This window comes from Camelus dromedarius, chromosome 10 (genome assembly GCF_036321535.1).
Source record: "Camelus dromedarius isolate mCamDro1 chromosome 10, mCamDro1.pat, whole genome shotgun sequence".
In the NCBI taxonomy this organism is placed as follows: Eukaryota; Metazoa; Chordata; class Mammalia; order Artiodactyla; family Camelidae; genus Camelus; species Camelus dromedarius.
The window spans coordinates 73,067,852-73,087,622 of record NC_087445.1 but is presented as its reverse complement, the minus strand read 5'-3'; the positions used below and the strand labels follow the sequence as shown (position 1 = coordinate 73,087,622).

At 56.5% G+C, this 19,771-nt stretch overlaps 2 protein-coding genes across 7 annotated transcripts in view; one reads left to right on the top strand and one right to left on the bottom strand.

Annotated features, from left to right (window-relative positions):
* The first annotated feature begins 6,930 nt into the window (after window positions 1-6,930).
* ASB6 (ankyrin repeat and SOCS box containing 6) lies at window positions 6,931-12,095 on the top strand. 2 transcript variants are annotated; one of them, XM_010984233.3, is made up of 6 exons: window positions 6,938-7,286; window positions 8,310-8,491; window positions 9,541-9,647; window positions 9,748-9,856; window positions 10,332-10,418; window positions 10,570-12,095. In XM_010984233.3, the coding sequence occupies exons 1-6, from the start codon at window positions 6,988-6,990 to the stop codon at window positions 11,235-11,237; spliced, it is 1,452 nt and encodes a 483-aa protein (XP_010982535.2). In that variant the 5' UTR covers window positions 6,938-6,987; the 3' UTR covers window positions 11,238-12,095. The 2 variants fall into 2 exon arrangements, with proteins under 2 accessions (XP_064346675.1, XP_010982535.2); XM_064490605.1 differs by lacking the exon at window positions 9,748-9,856 and having other exon boundaries at window positions 6,931-7,286; window positions 10,570-10,823.
* A 714-nt stretch (window positions 12,096-12,809) lies between these two features.
* NTMT1 (N-terminal Xaa-Pro-Lys N-methyltransferase 1) overlaps window positions 12,810-19,771 on the bottom strand; it is a 46,097-nt gene continuing 39,135 nt past the window's right edge. Inside the window, exons 1-5 of one of the 5 annotated variants that reach the window (XM_031450667.2) lie at window positions 19,263-19,401; window positions 18,961-19,021; window positions 15,056-15,269; window positions 14,024-14,276; window positions 12,810-13,195 (exon numbers count right to left, since the gene is read on the bottom strand). In XM_031450667.2, the coding sequence (XP_031306527.1) occupies window positions 12,939-13,195; window positions 14,024-14,276; window positions 15,056-15,217 (672 nt within the window). In that variant the 5' untranslated portion in view covers window positions 15,218-15,269; window positions 18,961-19,021; window positions 19,263-19,401 and the 3' untranslated portion in view covers window positions 12,810-12,938. Of the gene's footprint in view, window positions 13,196-14,023; window positions 14,277-15,055; window positions 15,270-18,630; window positions 18,936-18,960; window positions 19,022-19,262; window positions 19,408-19,771 lie in introns of those variants that run through there. The other 4 variants (XM_010984235.3, XM_064490606.1, XM_064490607.1 and 1 more) reach the window with 4 other exon arrangements.

The following is a 19,771-nucleotide window of genomic DNA, read 5'->3' as shown; positions in this document are numbered from 1 at the left end:
GTCTCAGCCAACTCTCGCCCAGGAGAGCGTGCTCCCTCCAGGAGCCTAGCCCGGTGTCCGGCACCCGCTGCCCAGTGAAGTGATGCCATCACAGTGACCCACGCAGCACGTCTAGACAGTATCCAGACAGCCTGGGATCAAACCCCAGCACTGCCACTCATGCTCTGCGACCTCAGGCAGGTCACTTCCCTGTCATCTGTAAACGGGGCTAAAAGCGGTATCTACACTTTGGGGGGTGTCGGGAAGATTCACCCACAACACGTGTTTCAAGCAGGGCAGGGGCTCGATCAGTGCTGGCTACCCGAGGGACGCTTGGCCGAGCATGTTGATTTCTGGAACCTTCTGGAGCTTATTCTCTTGGTTTGCCAAGTGAACCTTTACCTCTTGTCACTGCTGACACCACCACAGCCAAGTCCCAGAGCACAGCCCAGCTGCACCCCGCTCTTCTTTCCTGGCTCTCCCGTCCCTGCCTCTGTTTCAGTCTTCACCCATCTCTCTTCTCCTGCCTCTGTCTGTGCCTCCACTAGGGCTCCACTGCCTTTGGTTTCCCTCTGCCTCTGTCTGCCGGGAATTGTGTCCCAGAGGAACGGGTACTCTGGACTCTCCTCTTTTACAGCAGAGCTGGGTGAGGGAGGGAGGGAATGAGAGAGAGAGAGGAGGGGAAAAAATCAAAGCCCGCATATTGGTTCCAGATGTGGCCTTCTCTCACAGCCCTCTCCAGCAATTTAATTAAATTCCCCCAGACAGCCAGGAGGGTTTCTTAATGATCAAATTTCCCAGCTCCCCTCCTTGAATGGGCCCACTCTGTCTCCCTGACTGATGGCTGACTGGATTCTTCCTGCCGACAGCTTTGCCAAGCAGGGCCAGTGGGGGTGGAGTGGGGGGCTCCCCTGGGAGTACGAAGGACCCAGCCCTGAGCCCACCTCTGCCCTTCTCCTTCCCCAAGGGCTCTGAGCCCTCGTGGGCCTTCTCTAGGCAGAGCCTGACTGGACCTATTGTAGTGGCTGGAGGGACCCCAGGGATCCCTTCCCTTGAACTCTGCCTCTGGGCTGGCCTGCCAGGGACTGATGCCACGTGGGCGCCAGCAGGGGTCCGATGGGGGATCTGGGCTCAGACCAGCCAGAGATGGGTCAGGCTCAAACCTCCGGGGCACCCTCCCCAACCCATGTGGCAGTGAGATAGACCAAGGCTCAGAGAGGGCAAGGCCTGGGCCAGGATCATGTATATCTGCTCACCAGGGACGGGAGAGGCAGAGGCAGGCTGACCAGCAGCTAAGAGGCTCTGCCAGTGAAAGGCCCAAGTGATGCGAAGGGTCACTCTCAGTAGGACGCCTGACTCTTGGAGTGGGAAGGAATTTAGGTGAGCCCTGAAACCACCATCTTCTTGTGTAGGTGGGGCAGTGAGGCTGAGAGAGGGCCAGGCCAGAGCCCAGGCCCCAGACTCCCTTCCATCTTGAGGTGAGGGGCCTGAGGGGCTCCGTATGGGCTGAATGTGTCCCCCTCTCCCACCCTCCCATAAATTCATATGCTGAAGCCCTAACCTCCAATGTGGTGGTATTAGGAGGTGAGCCCATGAGAGTAGAGCCCCCACAATGGGATTAGGGCCCTTGTAAGAAGAGGAAGGATGTCCTGCGAGAGCACAGGGAGATGGTGGCTGCTTATAAGCCAAGAGAAGAGGCCTTGGAATGAAACCCACCTTGCTGGCATCTTGATCTTGAACTTGCCAGCCTCCTGTAAGGCTGTAAGTGCCTTCTCACCCTGTCGTCCTGGGCTTCTGAGGGCCTAAGGACTCATCTCATTTGGAAGAGGCTGGGAGTCAGTGGGGCCCCTGATGTGGGTACATAGGGATGACAGAGGAAGGGGGTCCCTCAGCACCCCTTCTGAGGCTCTGGGCTGCCCACCTGGGGGCTTCCCTAGGGCCTGGCCCAGCCCAGCACTGGTTCTCACAGGCCCCATTCCCTGGCCAAGCATCAGGACCACCTGCAGTGTCTGGGTGTGGAATGGGGTGGTGGGCATGTCAGGGAGGAGGCTGCCCTGGGGCAGGGGGCTCTGGCCTGCAGAGCCAGGTTTCTTGGAGGGGGCAGGTAGCAGGGAGGAGTGAGGCGGGCTACTGGGAGCACAGACGTCCCTGGGTGTTGGGGGTCCACAAAATGAGGGAGGGGACAGGAAAGTCTTTCCCTGCTGCCGGCCCCCATTCCCAGCCTCCCCGTCCCTCAGCTGCCCGCTGAGCCCACAGAGGGCTAAGCCCCCCGGAGCAGAGAATTGGGTTCTGCCCTTCAGCATGGGGACTGCAGTCAAACAGAGCCGAGCAGGCAGGGCCTCCTGGTCCTGAGGGTCAGGGGTCAGGGTGGGGTCAGAGGTGGGGGAATGGGGCTGGGCCCCAGGAGGGGTGCAGACAGGAGGAAGCTGGGGGGCGGCAGCCCCATGACTGCACTGGAGAAGTATGCCTGCCCGCCCGCCTCTCTGCCGCCCCGGGACCTGCCAGGCCTGAAGCTGGAGGCTCTCCACCCAGAGGGGGAAGCACGTTCCTGGTGGCAGATTGCTACATTTTTCCAAATATCTCACTTTATGGAAATGCTGCCAAATCAGAGAGAGAGAGAGAGAGAGAGAAATAAAGTGAGGGGGCTTTGACCCAATTTCCCCTTCAGGGGCCTTATAAGGACAAACTTGGCTGCCGAGAGCCCCTCCTGGGCAGGGGGCACAGGAAGGTGGAGGTGCTGGGACGGGGCCACGACACCGCCCCTCCTGCCGCCCCTCCTGAGCGTGTGTGTGTGTGTGTGTGTGTGTGTGTGTATGATTGTGTCTGAGGAAGTGTTGGTGTGAGTGTGTGAGTGCGTGGGAGAACATCTTGTGGGCGTGAATGTGGTGTCCCAAGTCGGTGTGGGTGTGAGAGGGAGCACGTGCGTGAGGGTCTGCTGTGTGAGTGTGTGTGTGAGTGTGAGAGTGTGCGTGACGAAGGAGGAGCAGGGAGAGTGCAGGGGACTGTGGCTGGGCGGGTGGCCAGGGCCCTGAGCTGGGGCTCCAGGGAGATCTTAAGGGCCAGGCTCGGGATGGAGTCCCAGCTGGGCCCCCAACTCGCTGGCTGCCCTGGGGTTGCTCAGTTCTCTCTCTGAGCCTCCGTCTCCCAGACTCTCCCACTGTTACTCCCTTCCTGGGGTGTTAATGACCAGTCAGTCAGACAATCCAGGTGGAGCTTCTAATCTAATCCACGGGGCACAGGACACACCACACCAAAGGCTGCTGCTGTGATCAATTTATCATTCATACAGTCCGGCTGTGCCCTGAGGTACCAGAGGACTGGGGAGGGCCATGAGAGTGCGCTAATGCAGGCTAGGGGGGCCAAGGATTGGGGGGTTCAGGAGGGCCTTGGGGGAGGTGATCTGTGTGCTGGGAAGGCTGTCACTAGATGGAGCTGGGAGGAGAAAAGGCTTTGTGCACAGACCACGGCCTTGCCCTGGTGTTCACGGCCTTAACTTGCACCCTAGGTGTCAGAGGACGTGCAGGGCCTGATCCCCCTGCCTCTGGCTGATCTGGAGTCTTGAGTCTCAGGTAAGACACACTCATGGGTAAGAAGGTAGAACACACAGAGAAGAACCAAGAAGATAAAAATTCCCCAGATTCCAGCACGGAAACACTCACCAATAACATCTCAGCCTGGGACCATCCAGAGTTACTCCTGCCCCTGCATGTGCATATACACACACACACCCCACACACACACTTTTTCCTAAATGAGATCAGACAGTACCTACCGTTCCGTAACTTGCTTTCTTGAGCTGCTCGAGGGCACAGTCTAGCGCATGGTATGTCCTAGATGTCCGCTATCACTGCTGTTGGCGTCCGACAGCTTGAGGGGCTAAACTTCCCTCCTTATGTTTGTGGACAGTTTTTCATCCTCTGTGACTCCCCTGTGCCTGTCCTTTGCCCATTTTTCTGTTAGTGTTTTTGCCATCTTGTTGATTTTTAACAGTTCTTTATATATTAAGGTTATCCCCCTCTGTGCACTGGATAGTCAGAGGGACTCCCAACCTCCCTGGGGAGGTGGAGGCAGGGACAGACCCTGCCAGGGTCTGAGCATTGAGTGCTTGGCCCCAGGACCCCCAGTCTGCTGAGGAACTGGAGTTGGGTAGCAGGAGGCGGCTAGGCTGGCAGGACTGTGAGAGGCAGTGGCAAGGAAAGAAGAGAGGTTTGGAGCTGAAATGAGAGGCTCTGAGTGACAGGGCCTTAATGGAAGGCAGATGGAGGAAATAGGGTTGCCCTTGCTGATGGGAAGGAGGTCATGGGTCACAGAGCTTTCTAAAGATAGGAGCCTGGGCGACGGGCAGGCGGCAGGGCCTGCTCCACGATGTGGTGCCCAAGGGCTGTGATGGAGCAAGGGTCAGCCCCTCCCTCCGGCATGTCCAGACCCTCTCAGGCCCTGAACCAGAGGAGCTGCAGGGCTCTCGACCCCTGGAGGCCAGGTATATGGAAGAGTCCTCCAAACTTGGGTTAAAGTCTCAATCTAGATGTGCAATGTTAGGTTAGCGTCCAAACCTCTCTGAGCCTCAGTTTCCTTGTTTGAAAAAGTAACTTAGTAGAATGTCAAGTATTTAGCACAGTGTCTGTCGCATCAAAAGGGCTCAGTAAATGAAAATTAACTCATGACTGCTACCATCCTAATCACAAGACAATCAGAGTTTTCTTGTTGGCAGAGTCCATCAGTGACATCAAGGACCTCTTCACTGGCTCCAAGACTGTCAGAGCTGAAGGGCCTTCAGGTTACAGGGGAGGAAGCTGAGGCCCAGAGACCAGAAGGGCCATCCCTGGGGGCATCTGTTGGAGTGGCTTTCATTAAATCCTCCAAAGACATACATTCAAGTCATGACCCCATGGAACCTATGACCGTGACCTTATTTGGAAATAGGGTTTTTGCAAAGGCAACCAAGTTAAAATCAGTCCATCCTGGATTAAGATGGGCCCTGCATCCGACGGCTGGTGCCATTTAGAAAAGATAGGGAGATTTGGACAGAGACAGAGACACAGGGAAGAAGGCCACGTGAAGACAGAGATGGGCAGAGACTAAGTGGATGCCGCCACGAGACGGCATCCTGCCTGGGGAGAGCAATACCTGGGGCTGCCAGAACCTTCCCCAGGGCCTCCAGGGGAGCATGGCCCTGCTGGCACTGTGACTTGAGACTTCTGGCCCCCAGAACTGGGAGGCAATACGTTTCTGTTGTTTTAAGTCACCCAGTTTGTGGTGCTTTTTTAACACGGCCTTAGGAAATGAATGAAGTCAAGGCTTCAGATCAGGCTGCTTCCTCCCAGCCTCCCGTTCTGCCCTGGACCCCATTCTAGAAGGGCGTCCTTCAGGTACTGACCATGTGCTCTTGGGCAAGTCAGGCTTCTTCAGGCCCCTCAGGCCCCTCAGCTGTGCCACGAACAAGTGACCCTAGATCAAATAGGACTGTGAAGCCCCAGGGTCGCCTGGGGGCTGCTGCATCATTCCAGGCCCTGGGATGAATTGAGGGGTTGGGTTGTGGACCCTTCAAACAGGGGCAGACATTCCCAAACCCCCAGGGAAACTAACACCCCGCAGGATGGAGACACAGCAGAGCAAGTGCCCCATCCAGATGCTCTTTGCTGCCAGGTAGGAATTTGGGCCTGGGTGCCGGATTTTCCGATTTTACAAGACAACCTGGAAATCTCCACTTATGTGTGAGCAAAAGATCCCAGTTTCACTTTAGGAGAAGATAACTTCTTCCCTGAGGGAGAACCAAGGCAGATGTGTGTGGGAACCAAGGACCTTGTGTCTGGAGCCCCTTTGACAAACCTAAGCTGGCCTGCCCAAAGGGGCTTAAACCCTGTTGCCCACCCCCACCTCTCTTTCTTGCTCCTTTAGGCAACGAAGTGGGAGGCAAAATGAGGCTTCTCAGAGTGATGGGGATTTTAAGAGCTCATCATTACATCTGCACAACAACCTTGTAAACTGGACGATAATAATAGCGAGCAATTATCCAGCCCCTGCAGTGTACTCAACCCTGCTGGGTCCCCCTAGCTGGACCTGGCAATGCTTTGGTTGGGTTTTCTTGGTGAGACTGTTTAGCTCCCAGAAGGAGGAGGCTTATTCTGTGTTTTTTTTTTTTTTTTTTAAACCATGGACACATGGTTAAATTCGTCTCTAAACGGTTTCAACTTCGCTCAACAACTCTTGCCTCTGGCACCTGCCAGGCAGGAGACACTCCCAAGCCCACAGTGGGTAGGGGGTAGACGGGAGACCAAGGCTGCGCTGTGAACGGCTGGGAGAGGCGCGCCTCTTCGTAACGGACTTTTCAGAATCATGAAGATATCAGGGTCCTACTGTGGGCCTCAAGGTTGTGCAGGTTCAAATGCGAGGCCAAGGGAAGTTGCCTACACCCCAGAAAAGTGGCCCCAGGCTTGGATTCCTTGCTGCAAGTCTCCAATTCCACCGACAGTAAGAGCTCTTGTTCTAGGATCTTGCGTGGGGTTTGATTATCTCCATTTCACAGATGAAGAAATTACAGTTCGCTGAGTCCCTCAAAGCATAAAGTGGAAGGAACCGGCAGCCTGCGGAGTTAGAAGCTCCCGGGGGCGGAGACTAAGGAATTGTCCGCATCGCCCATCGAGGTGGGTGTAGTCTAGTCAGCGTAGCGGGGAGGCAAGAGCCGGGTCCAGCCGTGGTCCGACCCGAGTCCACGGCGGCTCAGGTACGCGGGAGGTTCGAGTCACCTCCACCGCCGGAGGGAGCTGAGCAGTGATCGGGCTAGTGAGCGCAGTGGGCGGAGCTCGGACGGCGCCCAGCGGCCGCGGGCGGGATCGCAGGGCGGAGCCGGGCCGGGCGGAGGACGGGTGGGATCACCGTGGGCTGGGATCGGGCTGAGCTGCGGGTCCGCGCACTGGATTCCCGCGGGGCCGCCCCCTAGAGAGCCCTGGCTCCCGCTCCCAGTTGCGCTTCGGTCTTCCTAGCCCGCAGAGGGCGCTGTCGGTCCAGATGGCTTTTCTGGGCCGGAACGAGCCGGAAGTGCGAGGGTCACTTCCGGCGCGGAGCAGCGGGTTGGGCGGTAGATCGGGCCGGCTGTGGAGACTGGACCAGCAGTGGCCAGAGCTGGCCGAGACCGCGGCCGCTGGAACGCGCCCAGTCGGCATCTTGGCCTCGGCGGAAGGCGCGGCTGCCGCAATGCCGTTCTTGCACGGCTTCCGGAGGATCATCTTCGAGTACCAGCCGCTAGTGGATGCAATTCTGGGCTCCTTGGGGATCCAGGACCCCGAGCGGCAGGAGCCCCTGGATGGGTAACTGGTCCCCTTCCCGCCTCCGACCAGGCATTGCCTCCCTTTAATTGTCATTACAAACATGGCGGGGGTTGGGGCGGAGTGGCCCCGCCTGACAGATGGAGAGACAGACAGGGGTGGAGAATGCTCCTGGCCAGCGCAGGGAGGGCTGGAGGGTGTGGTGTCGTCAGGGCCTCCGCCTCAGGGCCCTACCCTGCGCCCTGCCTGTCCTGTGTCCTCCACCCTGAGTTGCAGAGGAGCAGGGTGGAATCTGTGAGCAGTGCGAAATGAGCTTTCTGTAGCTGAGTTTGCATTTTATACAGATGGGAGCAGGTCTATCCGTGAACCTGTGGGAAAGGTGTTAGAAAGTGAATCGTGCGGGGGTCCATCAGTGAGCTAAACAAAACCCCCCAACCTTTGTGATGCTTGTGGCCCAGAAAAGAGACTGACAAGCATAAGTGAAGTGCACAGTGTATTAAATGGAACAGAGAAAAGAGCAGAGGAAAGGGGATCAGGTGTGTTTCTAGGGGTCAGTTGGAATTGGCAGAGGAGGTGGGTGGGTTGGGGCTGGCGTGCTAAAGACATGTGTGCACTCAGCCTTTGGAAGGCTGGGAGGCTGAGTGTCTCTGAGCGTGAGCCGGGAAGAAGGTCTGCTGACTGCCTTGGCTGCAGAGGTTGCCTGGTCTGGTCTGGCATCCTCTGCAGCTCAGGGACAGTATCTGAAGAAGGGGTGTCAGTGTCTAGTTCTTGCTCTGGCCACAAGGGTTACCTTCAGTGCCAACAACCCAGGTGTATGTACCCAAGCCAGGGGCCAGATTCTCTGGGCAACTTGGAAGGAAGCTGAAGCCAGGGTCCTTTCTCAGCAAACCCAAGGAGTTTGCTCCAGTGAAAAGATCCAGCTTGGCCCTCTACCACAGACCTTTTCTGAAGAGACTTTCTGCCCCACAGAGCCAGGGCCCTGCCTAGGGTGGATGACAGCAGGAGACTAAAGGCCACACACGCACAGGGTGCCCAGCCAGCTGGTCTGCCTCTTTCCTGCTGCAGGCCCAGTTATGTTGCCAGCGAGGAGAGCCGAATCCTTGTTCTCACCGAGCTGCTGGAGAGAAAAGCCCACTCTCCGTTTTACCAGGAAGGTGTGAGCAACGCCCTGCTGAAGATGGCTGAGCTGGGACTGACGCGTGCAGCGGACGTTCTCCTGCGGAACGGAGCCAACCTCAATTTTGAAGGTCAGCTGGAGCCCAGAGGGGCTGGGGTGCATATATGGCTTAAGTGTGGCCTTGCTCTGGGTGGGCGGCCAGGCCTTCAGGCTCTGCATTTACTGTTCTCTTAGGAGCTATTTCCCTCATTTATTTTGTGGGTGATGACTAAGGAAAGCCACACTCAGTGGCCTCCCATCTCCCTATGGGCTTTCAAATGGCCTTTAACCACCTCTGATCCAAGAGTGAGTTTGCTTCTGCCATGTGATAAATTTGGGGAACTTTCCCTGGCTCCCGGCTAAATCCCTGCTTCCATTAGTGTGAAAATGTGGCTGCTGGCACTGTGCCCAAGGCTAAGGGAAAGTCATTTTCTGCTATTCATTCTGAGCCATCTTGCATTTTTGTTCCTGCCATCAGGAGAGGGGAAACAGATAAGCCATGCCAGGCATAAATCACATCAGGACCATGTTGGCTTCTGGCTTGTGTGCTGGGGGATGGTGACGAGCCATTTTCCTTCCCTCTCTGCTTTCACTGGGGGTGGGGAAGGGGGGAACAGGGTGAGCTGGGAGACAAGCAGGGCTGACTTGTGGCTGAATGGGGGGTTTTTGTGCTGAGGCAGGATATGTCCAGGCGTGTGTCTCCTCCCCATGTGAGGACAGGCTCTGAGGCTGCTGGGCTCCTGGAAGTTCAAGGAGCTGATTGGGGGAAGGGGACATTCTGAAGTCAGTCCCTTGGGGACCCAGCTTTGAGAACTTAGCTTTTATCACAAGGCTAAAGGAGCTGTCACTCTCGGTGTTCCTTTCAATGGCCTTGTTTTAGGTCCCATTTTACAGAAGACACTGAAGCCCAGGTTAAGTACCATGTCCATTAGAATGCCCCCAGGACCCAAACCTAGGCCTGACTCCAGAGCCCGGGCTGTGGCATCCGATGAGGACAGCTGTGTCCTGATCCCTCATGGTGACAGGAGCCCGGGACTCCTTAGGCTTCAGTGCTGGGGCCGGGCTGCCAGGCCAGGACCTGGGATGCTGCAAGAACATGCCGAGAGGCAGGACTGACGTGAGCTGTGTCTGTGCCTTCAGACCCCGTCACCTACTACACGGCCCTGCACATCGCCGTCCTGCGAAACCAGCCTGACATGGTGGAGCTGCTGGTGCGCCATGGGGCCGACATTAACCGGAGGGACCGGGTAAGAGCCAGACCCAGCCTGCTCTGAAGGGGGCATGTGGTAGGGGCCCCAAGCAGCCCACAGCCCCCCAGCCCAACCTGGCTGTGCTTTCTGGGCTCAGATCCACGAGAGCAGCCCCTTGGACCTGGCCAGCGAGGAGCCAGAGCGCCTGCCCTGCCTGCAGCGCCTCCTGGATCTTGGAGCAGATGTCAACGCCGCCGACAAGCATGGTGGGTGCCTCCTCTAGAGAAACAGACGGGCCTGGGCTGAGTTGCCTTGTGAGCACAACCAGGTACCCTGGGCTGGATGCAGCCCATCTGATGGCACAGCACAGCCAGGCTACGCTGGTGCGTTTTGCTGACTTGCTGAGGCAGTGCGTTGAGGGCTGCCTGTAGGAGGAAATGGGGTATGTGTGCGCTCAGCTTCTGAGGGACAGGGCCTCCTACTGGGAGAGACCCAGCCTGGGTCGCAGGTAGCATCTCAGGGTCCAGAAAAGTTCTACTTCTGGCCCTTCGGTTCCCACCTGAGTGTGGGTGGAGAGAGTGACCAGAAACTTGTCACCCTCCACCCTGGCTGAGATATCAGTAGCTTTTCAAGTTCATTGTGTTCTGACCCTGCGTGTCTGTATTTCCCCTCCACCTCTGGGGCTGCCCCGCCCTTGGCTTCCTGGCTTCCCTCTCCTCCTCACTCACTCTCCCTCCCCAGGAAAGACTGCTCTGCTCCATGCCTTGGCCAGCAGTGACGGGGTGCAGATCCACAACACCGAGAACATCCGGCTCTTACTGGAAGGAGGTGAGGCCCAAGCCCAGGCTGTTCCCCAGCGTCATCCTTTCCCACTGCACTTGGTCTCTGCGGGCTCTCCCCACCGCCTGGAACATGAAGTATTACTTGGGAAGGGTTTAAGGCCATCTCCCACCTTCTGTTCTCCTTCTGGCTCTTCCAGGGGCAGACGTCAAGGCTACCACCAAAGATGGGGACACCGTGTTTACCTGCATCATCTTCCTGCTGGGTGAGACGGTGGGAGGGGACAAGGAGGAGGCCCAGTTGATCAACCGCTTCTGCTTCCAAGTAACGCAGTTGCTGCTGGCTCACGGGGCTGACCCCAGCGAGTGCCCGGCCCACGAGTCCCTCACACACATCTGCCTCAAGAGCTTTAAGCTGCATTTCCCGCTCCTGCGCTTCCTGCTGGAGTCCGGAGCCGCCTATAACTGTTCTCTGCATGGCGCATCCTGCTGGTCCGGCTTCCACATCATCTTTGAGAGGCTCTGTTCCCACCCAGGCTGTGCCGAAGACGAGAGCCACGTGGACCTACTGCGCAAAGCCGAGACCGTCCTGGATCTCATGGTGACTAATTCCCAGAAACTCCAGCTGCCTGAAAACTTCGACATTCACCCTGTGGGCAGCCTGGCAGAAAAGATCCAGGCCCTCCATGGCTCCCTGAGGCAGCTGGAGAGCTACCCCCCACCCCTCAAGCACCTGTGTCGCGTTTACATCCGGCTCTACCTTCAGCCGTGGCCAGTGGACGCGAAGGTCAAAGCTCTCCCTCTGCCTGACAGGCTGAAGTGGTACCTCCTCAGTGAGCACAGCGGCACCGTGGAAGATGACATCTGACAGCTCCGGACACAGGGGACGGCGTCTGGGCAGCTCAGTCAGCCTGCTGGTGGATTTCAGTACCTGTGGCACCTTAGGGAGAAACTTCGGTCCTGTCTGTCAGAAGGTGCAGGTTGGAGGCGAGACTTGATCCTTACTGAGTACAAAGAAAGCCAGGTGGAGCGCAGCGGCCACAACCACTGCAGTGGGGAAAGGCTTCCATCTTCAGAGAGACTGCCTCGGCTTCCCCCTGCCAGTGCCCCCAAGTCTCAACCCATATTGGAATAAGGGCCGGGGTTTAGATTTGGGACAAGCTTATCCCCTCTTCATTTGAGGGGAGTGCTGGGCATTTGCAGAAGCAGGGGAGCTCCAAGACAGGCCCGTGCTGCCTGGAGACAGGTGAAGCTAAAGGAGGCGGGAGGGGCCTGTGGGGGTGCAGCCGGGCCGAGGCCCTTTACTCCCGCCTCTTCACTCTGGATTCTGTCCAGAAGTGTTTTTGGTGGGCAGGGAGAGCTGACTCCTGCCACTTCTGTAGCTCTGGGGCCAGGTCACCCACCACCCTGCCTGCCAAGGCACAGGGTTGGGCTCTGGTGGCAGCTCTGTGCCAAACCTGAGGTCTTGGGGACCATGCCTTCTAAAAAGCAATCATGCACGACCAGGGGCTATGCTTTCCAAAATGTGTCATTTTGTGAGGGGTTCATCAGATGGAGAAAGCCACCAAGACTGAAAGCCAGCTACCGCCCCACCCTGAGCCCTCACCAAGCCGTTTGCAAGTCACACACAGTGGTCATTGTGAATTGTGTAAATGCCTTGGAGACAAACTGAGGCAAGTAAATGATATATTTATATTATAAAATTAAATTTTCTTTTGGCCTTAAAGGTCCTTGTATAACCCACTCCCCACCCCGCACTTCCCGCCACAGCCGCCCTACTCCAGGACAGAGGATCCTGTGGAAGAGATGACACATCAGATGCAGCATTTTGGAGAACAGTTTTCAAGTAGCGCGACACTGCTGTCCCTGTTAAGAAAAGCACCACTCCAGACTGGCTAGGGATGTCACATACAAGGCGTCTCCCTTTTATTTTTAATGAAAATGCCCACCAAGGAGGAGCCACAAGGTGCAGCCGAGTGAGGCTCCGGGCCCCTCCCCTTGCTGCAGGCCACGGCAGTGATCACAGTAAGGACACCAGGGCCTATCTCTAAACAGGACTCAGAACGTGGACATCCCACCAGCTGCACGATACGGCAGGCACCACGTGGGCTCAAGGCAGCCGGGGGGCTCAGGAAGCCGCAGGTCCCACCAGCCCAGCCCCTCCTCCCCTGAGGCAAAGTCCTCAACAGCAGAGTTAAGGGTTATTCTCTTCCTCTTAAGGCAGCCAAGCCAGTGGCAGGAAGGCCAGGTGGCGTTACTGGAGATCAGGGAATCTCTGCTTCTGCTGGGGTCGCCGGGTTCCCACATGGGGAGCACCAGGGCCCTCCCCAACCCCCACCTCTCACAGCAGCAGAGCCAGGCTCCCGCCTCACCGCCCCACTCGGCGGCACCCCTCCCCGCGGGGTCCCACCGTGCCTCTGTAAGAAGAGTCTGTATAGTGAGTGGACGGCAGACAGGTGTATTTAGTGGCCTCACTCAACACTCCCGAACCATCCACGTGGAGCTTCTGGACCTTGCCCGCTGCTGGCTCCCCCGCCCACACTGGTCCCGCTCTCCTGCCAGCCCCTGCTCATCTCAGGGCTAAGCTGTACACGTGGTAGATCTCGTCCGGGAGGTTTTCCTGCCGCTCCTGGGCCAGGAGGCTGAGGCCCGCGCTGCGGATGATCCTGTGGACCACGTCGAGGTCCCGGCACACGCTGCTGTCCACGTCATCCAGGATGACGCCCTCCTGGGCCATGTTGTCTTTGATGACGATGATGCCGTTGGGGCGGAGGCCCCGCTTGCAGCGCCGCAGGAACTCGGCCAGGTGCTGATCGGTCAGGTGGCCTGGGGAAGGAGGAGGCCGTTACCGGGGAAGGACATGGGCACTTCACCACTGCCTTTCTTTCTGCCACCTCTTACTGACTTACCGGGCACTTACTCTGTGCTTAACACACAGGGCTCACTGGCTCCCAGCAGCCTGGAGGGGTTTACCAGGCCCCATCTTAAGAGGAAACGCTCGAAGTCACCTACCTGATGGCAATCAGAAAGTACGCAGCTGGGGTTTCACCCTGACTGGGTGACTTCCAGGCCCTGCCCAACACCTGCCCTCCATGCCACTCGCCCCTCCTAGGCCTGGATTAGGGGCCTGTGCCAAACAGAGTTCCTTCCCTACATTAAAACTTGAGACAGGCTTTTTGGGGACCACAAACTACAGGCCCGACCGAGCATGTCCCTAGCAGGCCTGTGCTGCCCACCTTGGAGGAGGGGGCCTGCCGCCAAGTCAGCAGCCTGAGAAGAGCACCCTGGCTGTGCTGTTAGGCTAAGTGGGCGCAGGACAGGATGTGGACAGAGTAGGGCTCGTTCACCGCGAACGGTGGGGTGGGGCAGGGGAGCCAAGGCTTCAACTTTTCCTCTGACTAAAAACCCCTTACTTACAAAAACTCATTTCCACATTCTTTGAATGCAGTAAGTTATTGGCAATTTAAATTTTTTCAACCAAAAACTGCCCCCAAGTGGGTTGTAGCAGGTATTGAGTCAAAACAAAACATGGAAGCAGATGAACCTTTTAGGTGGAGTCTGGGGAGCAGGGGGAGGATTCAAGGCTCCCGAGGCGTAGGGAAGCCCAGCCTCTGAGATGCGCGGGAAGGCGGATAAGGGCCAGGGGATGCTCACCTATTACCCACTGGATCCAGATGACGTCGTAAGAGCTGGGCTCTGGGCTAAAGTCCTGGAGCCCACAGCAGAAGTAGTTCCTCACTCTCTTGCCCTCCTCCCCCAGGTAGGTCTTAGCCTTGACCAGAAAGTCCTCCGTCACGTCCACCATGTCCACCACCGTGAAGAGAGGCAAGAGCAGCCGCTTGGTGATTCTCCCGATGCCAGCTCCGCAGTCCAGGGCACACGAGGTTCCCGTCTTGTTCGGGCCTTCCTAAAAGCAGAGGAGGCCGGCGCTAAGGATTAGGAAGCCAGAGGCGCCCTGTCCCTGTGAAGGGGCTGTTCTTCATAAGCCCTGGGACGACTCAAATCAGGGCTGGGCCCAGACTGGCAGCTGGCACTGGTGGGGACGTCAGAGTGTGTGAGCACAGCACGCTTTTTCTGAGCCACACGTATCTAAAACAAAAGCCAGCTTCCACATAAAGGTACTGACTTGAATAGGTGCATTCATCTCACTCCTGAGACCCCATTAAAATGACAGCAGAGCAAGAATAAAAACGGTTCAAGCAGTGAAGGAATGGAAGAGGGCAAGCAGTGTGCCAATCTGGGAAAATGGAAGGTGGGTGGAGCGGGGAGCAAGCAGCAGCCTCCTGGAGACAAGGATGCAGACCCAGGGCAATGCCAGCCTGATGCAAAGGAGGGCGGTGGGGCGAGTAACTAGGAGCCTGTGTTCTGCAGAACAGCCAACACCTATAGCCCAAATGCTTGCCAACACAGCAGAAGAGCAAAGGTTTTGCCTCTGGAAAAACTGGACAGTTTGCCAGAGGACTGCTTCGTTCTGGCACCCGGGAGGCCCCAGCCTAACAGCCCTGTCCCGTCTGGTAACCTTGAGGAAGAGTCTACAAGTCGCCCCACCCGCTCTCCGAGGCGGGGGTGGCAGACACCGGCAGAGAACCGGAGACCCTGCATGGTGAAGGTGGTGCCCCATGCAGACCAGGCAGGGCCACCAGCGCCATGTCCTCTCCTCCTGGAGAGCACACCAGACCTGCCTACCCTCAGGAACCTCTGCAGGAACTTCCGGGAGCTGTTGATGTCGATGCTGGAGATGTGGCCATACCCCCCGAGCATGCCGTCCACGGTGGGTGGGACCTCCTTCCAGTACGTCTTGGCCTTGGAATAGAATTGTTTCTCATCTTCGATCACCTCACTCGTCATGCTGTCACCAACCACGTCTCTGCTCAGGCACCAAATTCAGCAGTGGCGCCTCCTAAATAGAAAAGAGTAAAGGAGCCTGGTTGAGGGCCCGAGTCCCACACCGTGCTTTTCCTGGTCACACGATCCTGCCTGACAAAGAGGAATGGCCAGTGTCCCCAAATCTGCTTCCACCCTTTGGATGGCAGTGCCTTCTGTCTCTTGCATTCAAGTCATTTTACAAAGCTATCTTCATGTCAGAGCAGGAGACCCAGAGTCCTGGCTTCTGGTTCCTTCCTTACTCTTCATGACACCTGACTCAGTAGCTTCTGACCCCAGGGTACAGAGACCCCCAACCTGCACTTAAGAGAAAGGAAAACACAGCAAAGAACCCAGGCCTCCTACAGCAGAAATTTCAGCTGGTCCCGACAGGGGCCCAAGGAGCCCCACACCTGCCTTCCTCTCTCGTGAGCACAGAAACAAACTCACTGCAGGGTCCAGTCCTTCGTTACCCATGAGGCAGACTCTGCCAGGCTCCGGGCTGTGAACCAGGACAACGGACACACACAATTGTGTGTGTGAGGATGGCAGAGGTACTGCGGCTAGAAGGGAACAGCCCGAGGAACCAAGCGTGCCCAGGGCATCAGGGCAGACACCCCTGGGGACAGGACACACCAGCTGGAACTAAGACGGAGGACGTGTTTGCTAAGCAGTCAGGACAGCTGCTTCGGGAGGAAAGTGTGTGGAGAACCTTCCAATGGGAAACCTCGGGTCCTGCAGGTTACATTTAGTAGTCTACACTCCACACTAAGAGCGATGAGCTTGCACTCCTCTAGGATAAGCAGGGAGTGGCCTGAGTTGTATGCTTCTGGAAGGCTGTGTGGACTGTGGGAAGAGTGAAAGCAGACGGGTCAGGAAGCAGCAGCCAGGCCCTGGCGGCAGAGCTGAGGCCCCAGTGCTGCATAGGAAGGGGGGACGGTTCGACGGTGCCACACTCAGGGAGGGACATCCACACCACGACAGGAAGGGTCGGAGGATCACATCTCTCCACCTAGGCATGGCTCTCAGCTACAGATGGTCACCATGGGCAGGTGCTGTCCCAGCTGCTGTGAGGCTTGTCCAGATCAAGTCCGACCCCCTGAGAGCTTACAATCCAGAGGAGAGACAGGAAGAAATGGAACCATCAAAAACAAGGCAGAAACAAGGACCCTTTGTTGAGCCACAAAGTGCTATGGAAACTCAGGGGATGGAGGAGTCCTTTCCAAATGGGAGACGAGGCAGCAGCCGAGAGAAGGCAGCCCCTGAGCCGGGCTTAGGACAAGGAATGTTCTGGATGGGGACAGAGCAGAAGAGGCATGACACGCATGCTACACAGAGAACTGGTGATGGCCTGGGCGGGCTGCAGTGTGGACAGAGAAAGCGGGTGTGGGAGATGAGCCCACAGGCTCAGCAAGTTCAGCCCTGTCCCCCGTACCGCCCACCAGCCTTGACAAATCTCTGGTTCTGTATCTGTATCCATCTCCCCACTGGACTGGGAACTCTTTAGAAAGCAGTGGACACCAGGATGCATCACTGTATTTCTCTTGCATCCCGCGTAGCACACAGGTATTCAACAAAAAGCTCCCTTCTGATCAAATGAACCAAATAAATCTGCAGTTGGACACTTACCTGGCTGTATTCTATCTGTTGGCCTACCCTCCTGGGAGGTGAGCTTCCCAGGAGCAGGGACATTACCTCATACACCATCAGCCTTACACCTGTTACAAGGTGGGTGTTTACTAATTGGTTGCTGAATGAATCAAAGAAGGACCTTTGTGCAGCTAGTCATTTTGCACTTTAAAAAAAAAATCCTACAGACAAAAATCTAACCACTGAAACCTGATAAGGCTGAAGCCCATTACTGACAATATAATTTTTTGCTTTCCCCAAAGCCTTACAACATGATTCCTTTAAATGTCAAGGTCTCCCGAATAATCTAATTTACAAGCATTCTACTTACAGGCAGATTCTAGGAACCAGCCAGGCACACATAGGCTGGGAAATGGCAAGTATAACTCTGACATTTGTTCTAGCAGCTTAGATTCATTACTAAACGTGACTTCTGGGGCCCTGTCTACACTTTGCTTCTGGGCGTCCAGATTGGGGTGGGCAGGTCCCCAGGAGTCAGAGGGAACAGCTGGGTTGTCAGACTGCAGGAAGTCCTCCTCCACTCTGTCCAGATCACAGCGAGGAGCTACCTGGCTGCAGGGAGGGGGAAGGCACCTGGGCCCAGGCTGGCTTGGTGGGTGCTCCAGTCCAGCTTGGAGGGGAAGAGGAACCCTTTCTCAGAGAACCACTCCTCAGCCAGTAGAATGTGTCTGTGCATCCTTCATGGTCATCTGGCCAACACCTCCCCTGCCAAAGGCGTTCAGGGAAACACCCAGGCAGCCGCTCCAGTTACTACTCTTCTCCCAGGATCCGTGGGAGAGAACGGTGTTAGGACTGTCCCCATCAGGCTCTGCAGGCTGATCTCATCCTCCTCTCCAGTCTCTAAGAAAAAGACCGGAAGCAACAGGAGGCAAGAGCCTGCCTGAAGCTACCTCTTCCCTCCCACACCGTATTATAGGACAGGGCCTGTTCTCCCTGGATCTGTGTGGACAGCAGTTGGACTTATGAGAATGGCAGGGTGCTCTATGAAAGAGAAAGGGAGGGAGGGAGTAAGGAAGACAAAGAAAAAAAAAAAAAAAAAAAAAAGAAGGGGATTAAAAAGCAAAGGCTCAGATGGACTAAAATGAACCAGGTCTGAATCCCAGCTTCGCTTCTCATCGGCTGTGTAAACTCAGGTAAGACACAACCTCAGTTTAAGTAAGTGTCTATCTATGAAATGGCAACAGCAATATTTACAGGAAGGCTGTGATGGTCAGACGTGGATATAAAAGTATAAAGTGATCCATACGTTGCTGGGCACATATCAATCTCAAACGTAAAACTCTCTGTCAAATGAGATTCTCATGAATTCTCTCTGCCAAGTGTGAAGATCTAATGAGAAAATGCACTGAAAGGCCCTATAAACCTTAGCGTGTTGGCCACACCTAAGGGATTATGACTTAACGCAGACTCAAACAGCTCTACCAGTCCACGTAGGAGGGGACTGAGATTCCAATCCATGTAAACGGGGAAATACTGCAGGTTTTAGAGACTCTATCTTTGTGATTGTGGCTTCTGGCCTCCACCAAAGCATTCCACGTGTACTTCCAACACTCCCACAGTCCGCAGTTTACAGGGAGAAAAACCATTCCAATAATGGAGTGATGCACACACAGAGGAAGCCAGGAACAGGATTTGGCAGAATCCAGACTTCTTACCCTGGTCAAAGCCCTAGTCCTCCCAGGGGCTCATCCCATCTTACTGGGCAGATTCCATACATCCAGACCATGTGCAATACTGCCCAGCCTTACCGGCAAAGCTTCTGACACCAGCTGTTTCTACCCTTTATGGTTCAGACGAAGAAACCAGGGTCCAGAGAGAGAGATCACAGAGTTGATGGGCAGCAAAGCCCGGGCCTTCTGAAATGGCAGCCTCTCTGCCAACAGGCTGACCTTGACTCCAAGGGCTCTTGGCAGTGGGCTGTCTTTTGAGTGGCACCTATGTTGAGCCGTAACTGGGGTCAGGTCCAAAGTGAAATATGACAGCAACTTCCATGTAACAGGCATTACCCTGCGGGCGACTCTGATCTGAGCATTTTACTGAATCCTCACACCCATCTTCCTAGTGGGTGCTCTCCTTACCTTCGTTTCTCACAGGGGAAACTGAGGCTCAGAACGGGAGAGGGACTTGCTGCGGGGGGAGCTGGCGTAGGGGAGTGCATTGGTCAGGCTTCGGGGGGGCCTCGGCCTTCCTCCACCCCCAACCCGGGGCCCAGGCCCGGCCCGCCGACCTCCCCCGAGCGCGCACGTGAGGCCCGGCCGGCTTGAGCCCGGATCACGTGAAGAGCCGGGGCCTCAGGGCACCGAGGCAGTTGGGGGCCGGGACCTCCCCTCTCCCGGCGGCCGCCGCGGCCCCCCCCCCCGCTCCGCCTCGCACTACTCACCCCGGGCGGGGGCTCCCGGGACGCGGGAGAAGAGGACCAGAAAGAGGAAGGGAGGGCGGCGGAGGCGAAGACCCCACAAACCCACAACCAGCTCCGTCAGACCTCGGCCAGAAGCGACACCTCGCGGCTGGCGCCGCCTTTGTCCGCTTACATCACTTCCGGGCGCCTGGAGGGGCGGGGCCGAGGTGGGCTCCGCCCCGTGATCGGCTTGCCCCGCCCTGTGGGCTGGGAACCTAACGGGAGTTTAGTATCGGGAGAGCCTCGTGGTCTTAAGGAGACGGCCGCTGTGCAGACCCTGTCCCGCCTCCAGCTTGCGCATCAGCTCTTTTGGAGGCGGCGAGGCTGGACTTTTAAAAATGAGCCTTCTGTGGGTTTCCACTGGGTAAAGAGGGGGAGGGAAAGTTTCATTCAAGCCTTAATCCCACCAGTAACAATGAACATCTTTAAATAATGCACAGATCAAAAAAAAAAAAAAAAAAAAAAAAAAAAAAAAAGAAAGAAGAGAAAAT

Excerpts from the sequence above, each read along its gene's own strand:
- ASB6 (XM_010984233.3), top strand. The coding sequence starts at position 6,988 with ATGGCTTTTCTGGGCCGGAACGAGCCGGAAGTGCGAGGGTCACTTCCG. Across the intron at positions 7,287-8,309 it reads CGGCAGGAGCCCCTGGATGG|GCCCAGTTATGTTGCCAGCG; the intron begins GTAACTGGTCCC and ends TTCCTGCTGCAG. Across the intron at positions 10,419-10,569 it reads CCGGCTCTTACTGGAAGGAG|GGGCAGACGTCAAGGCTACC; the intron begins GTGAGGCCCAAG and ends TGGCTCTTCCAG.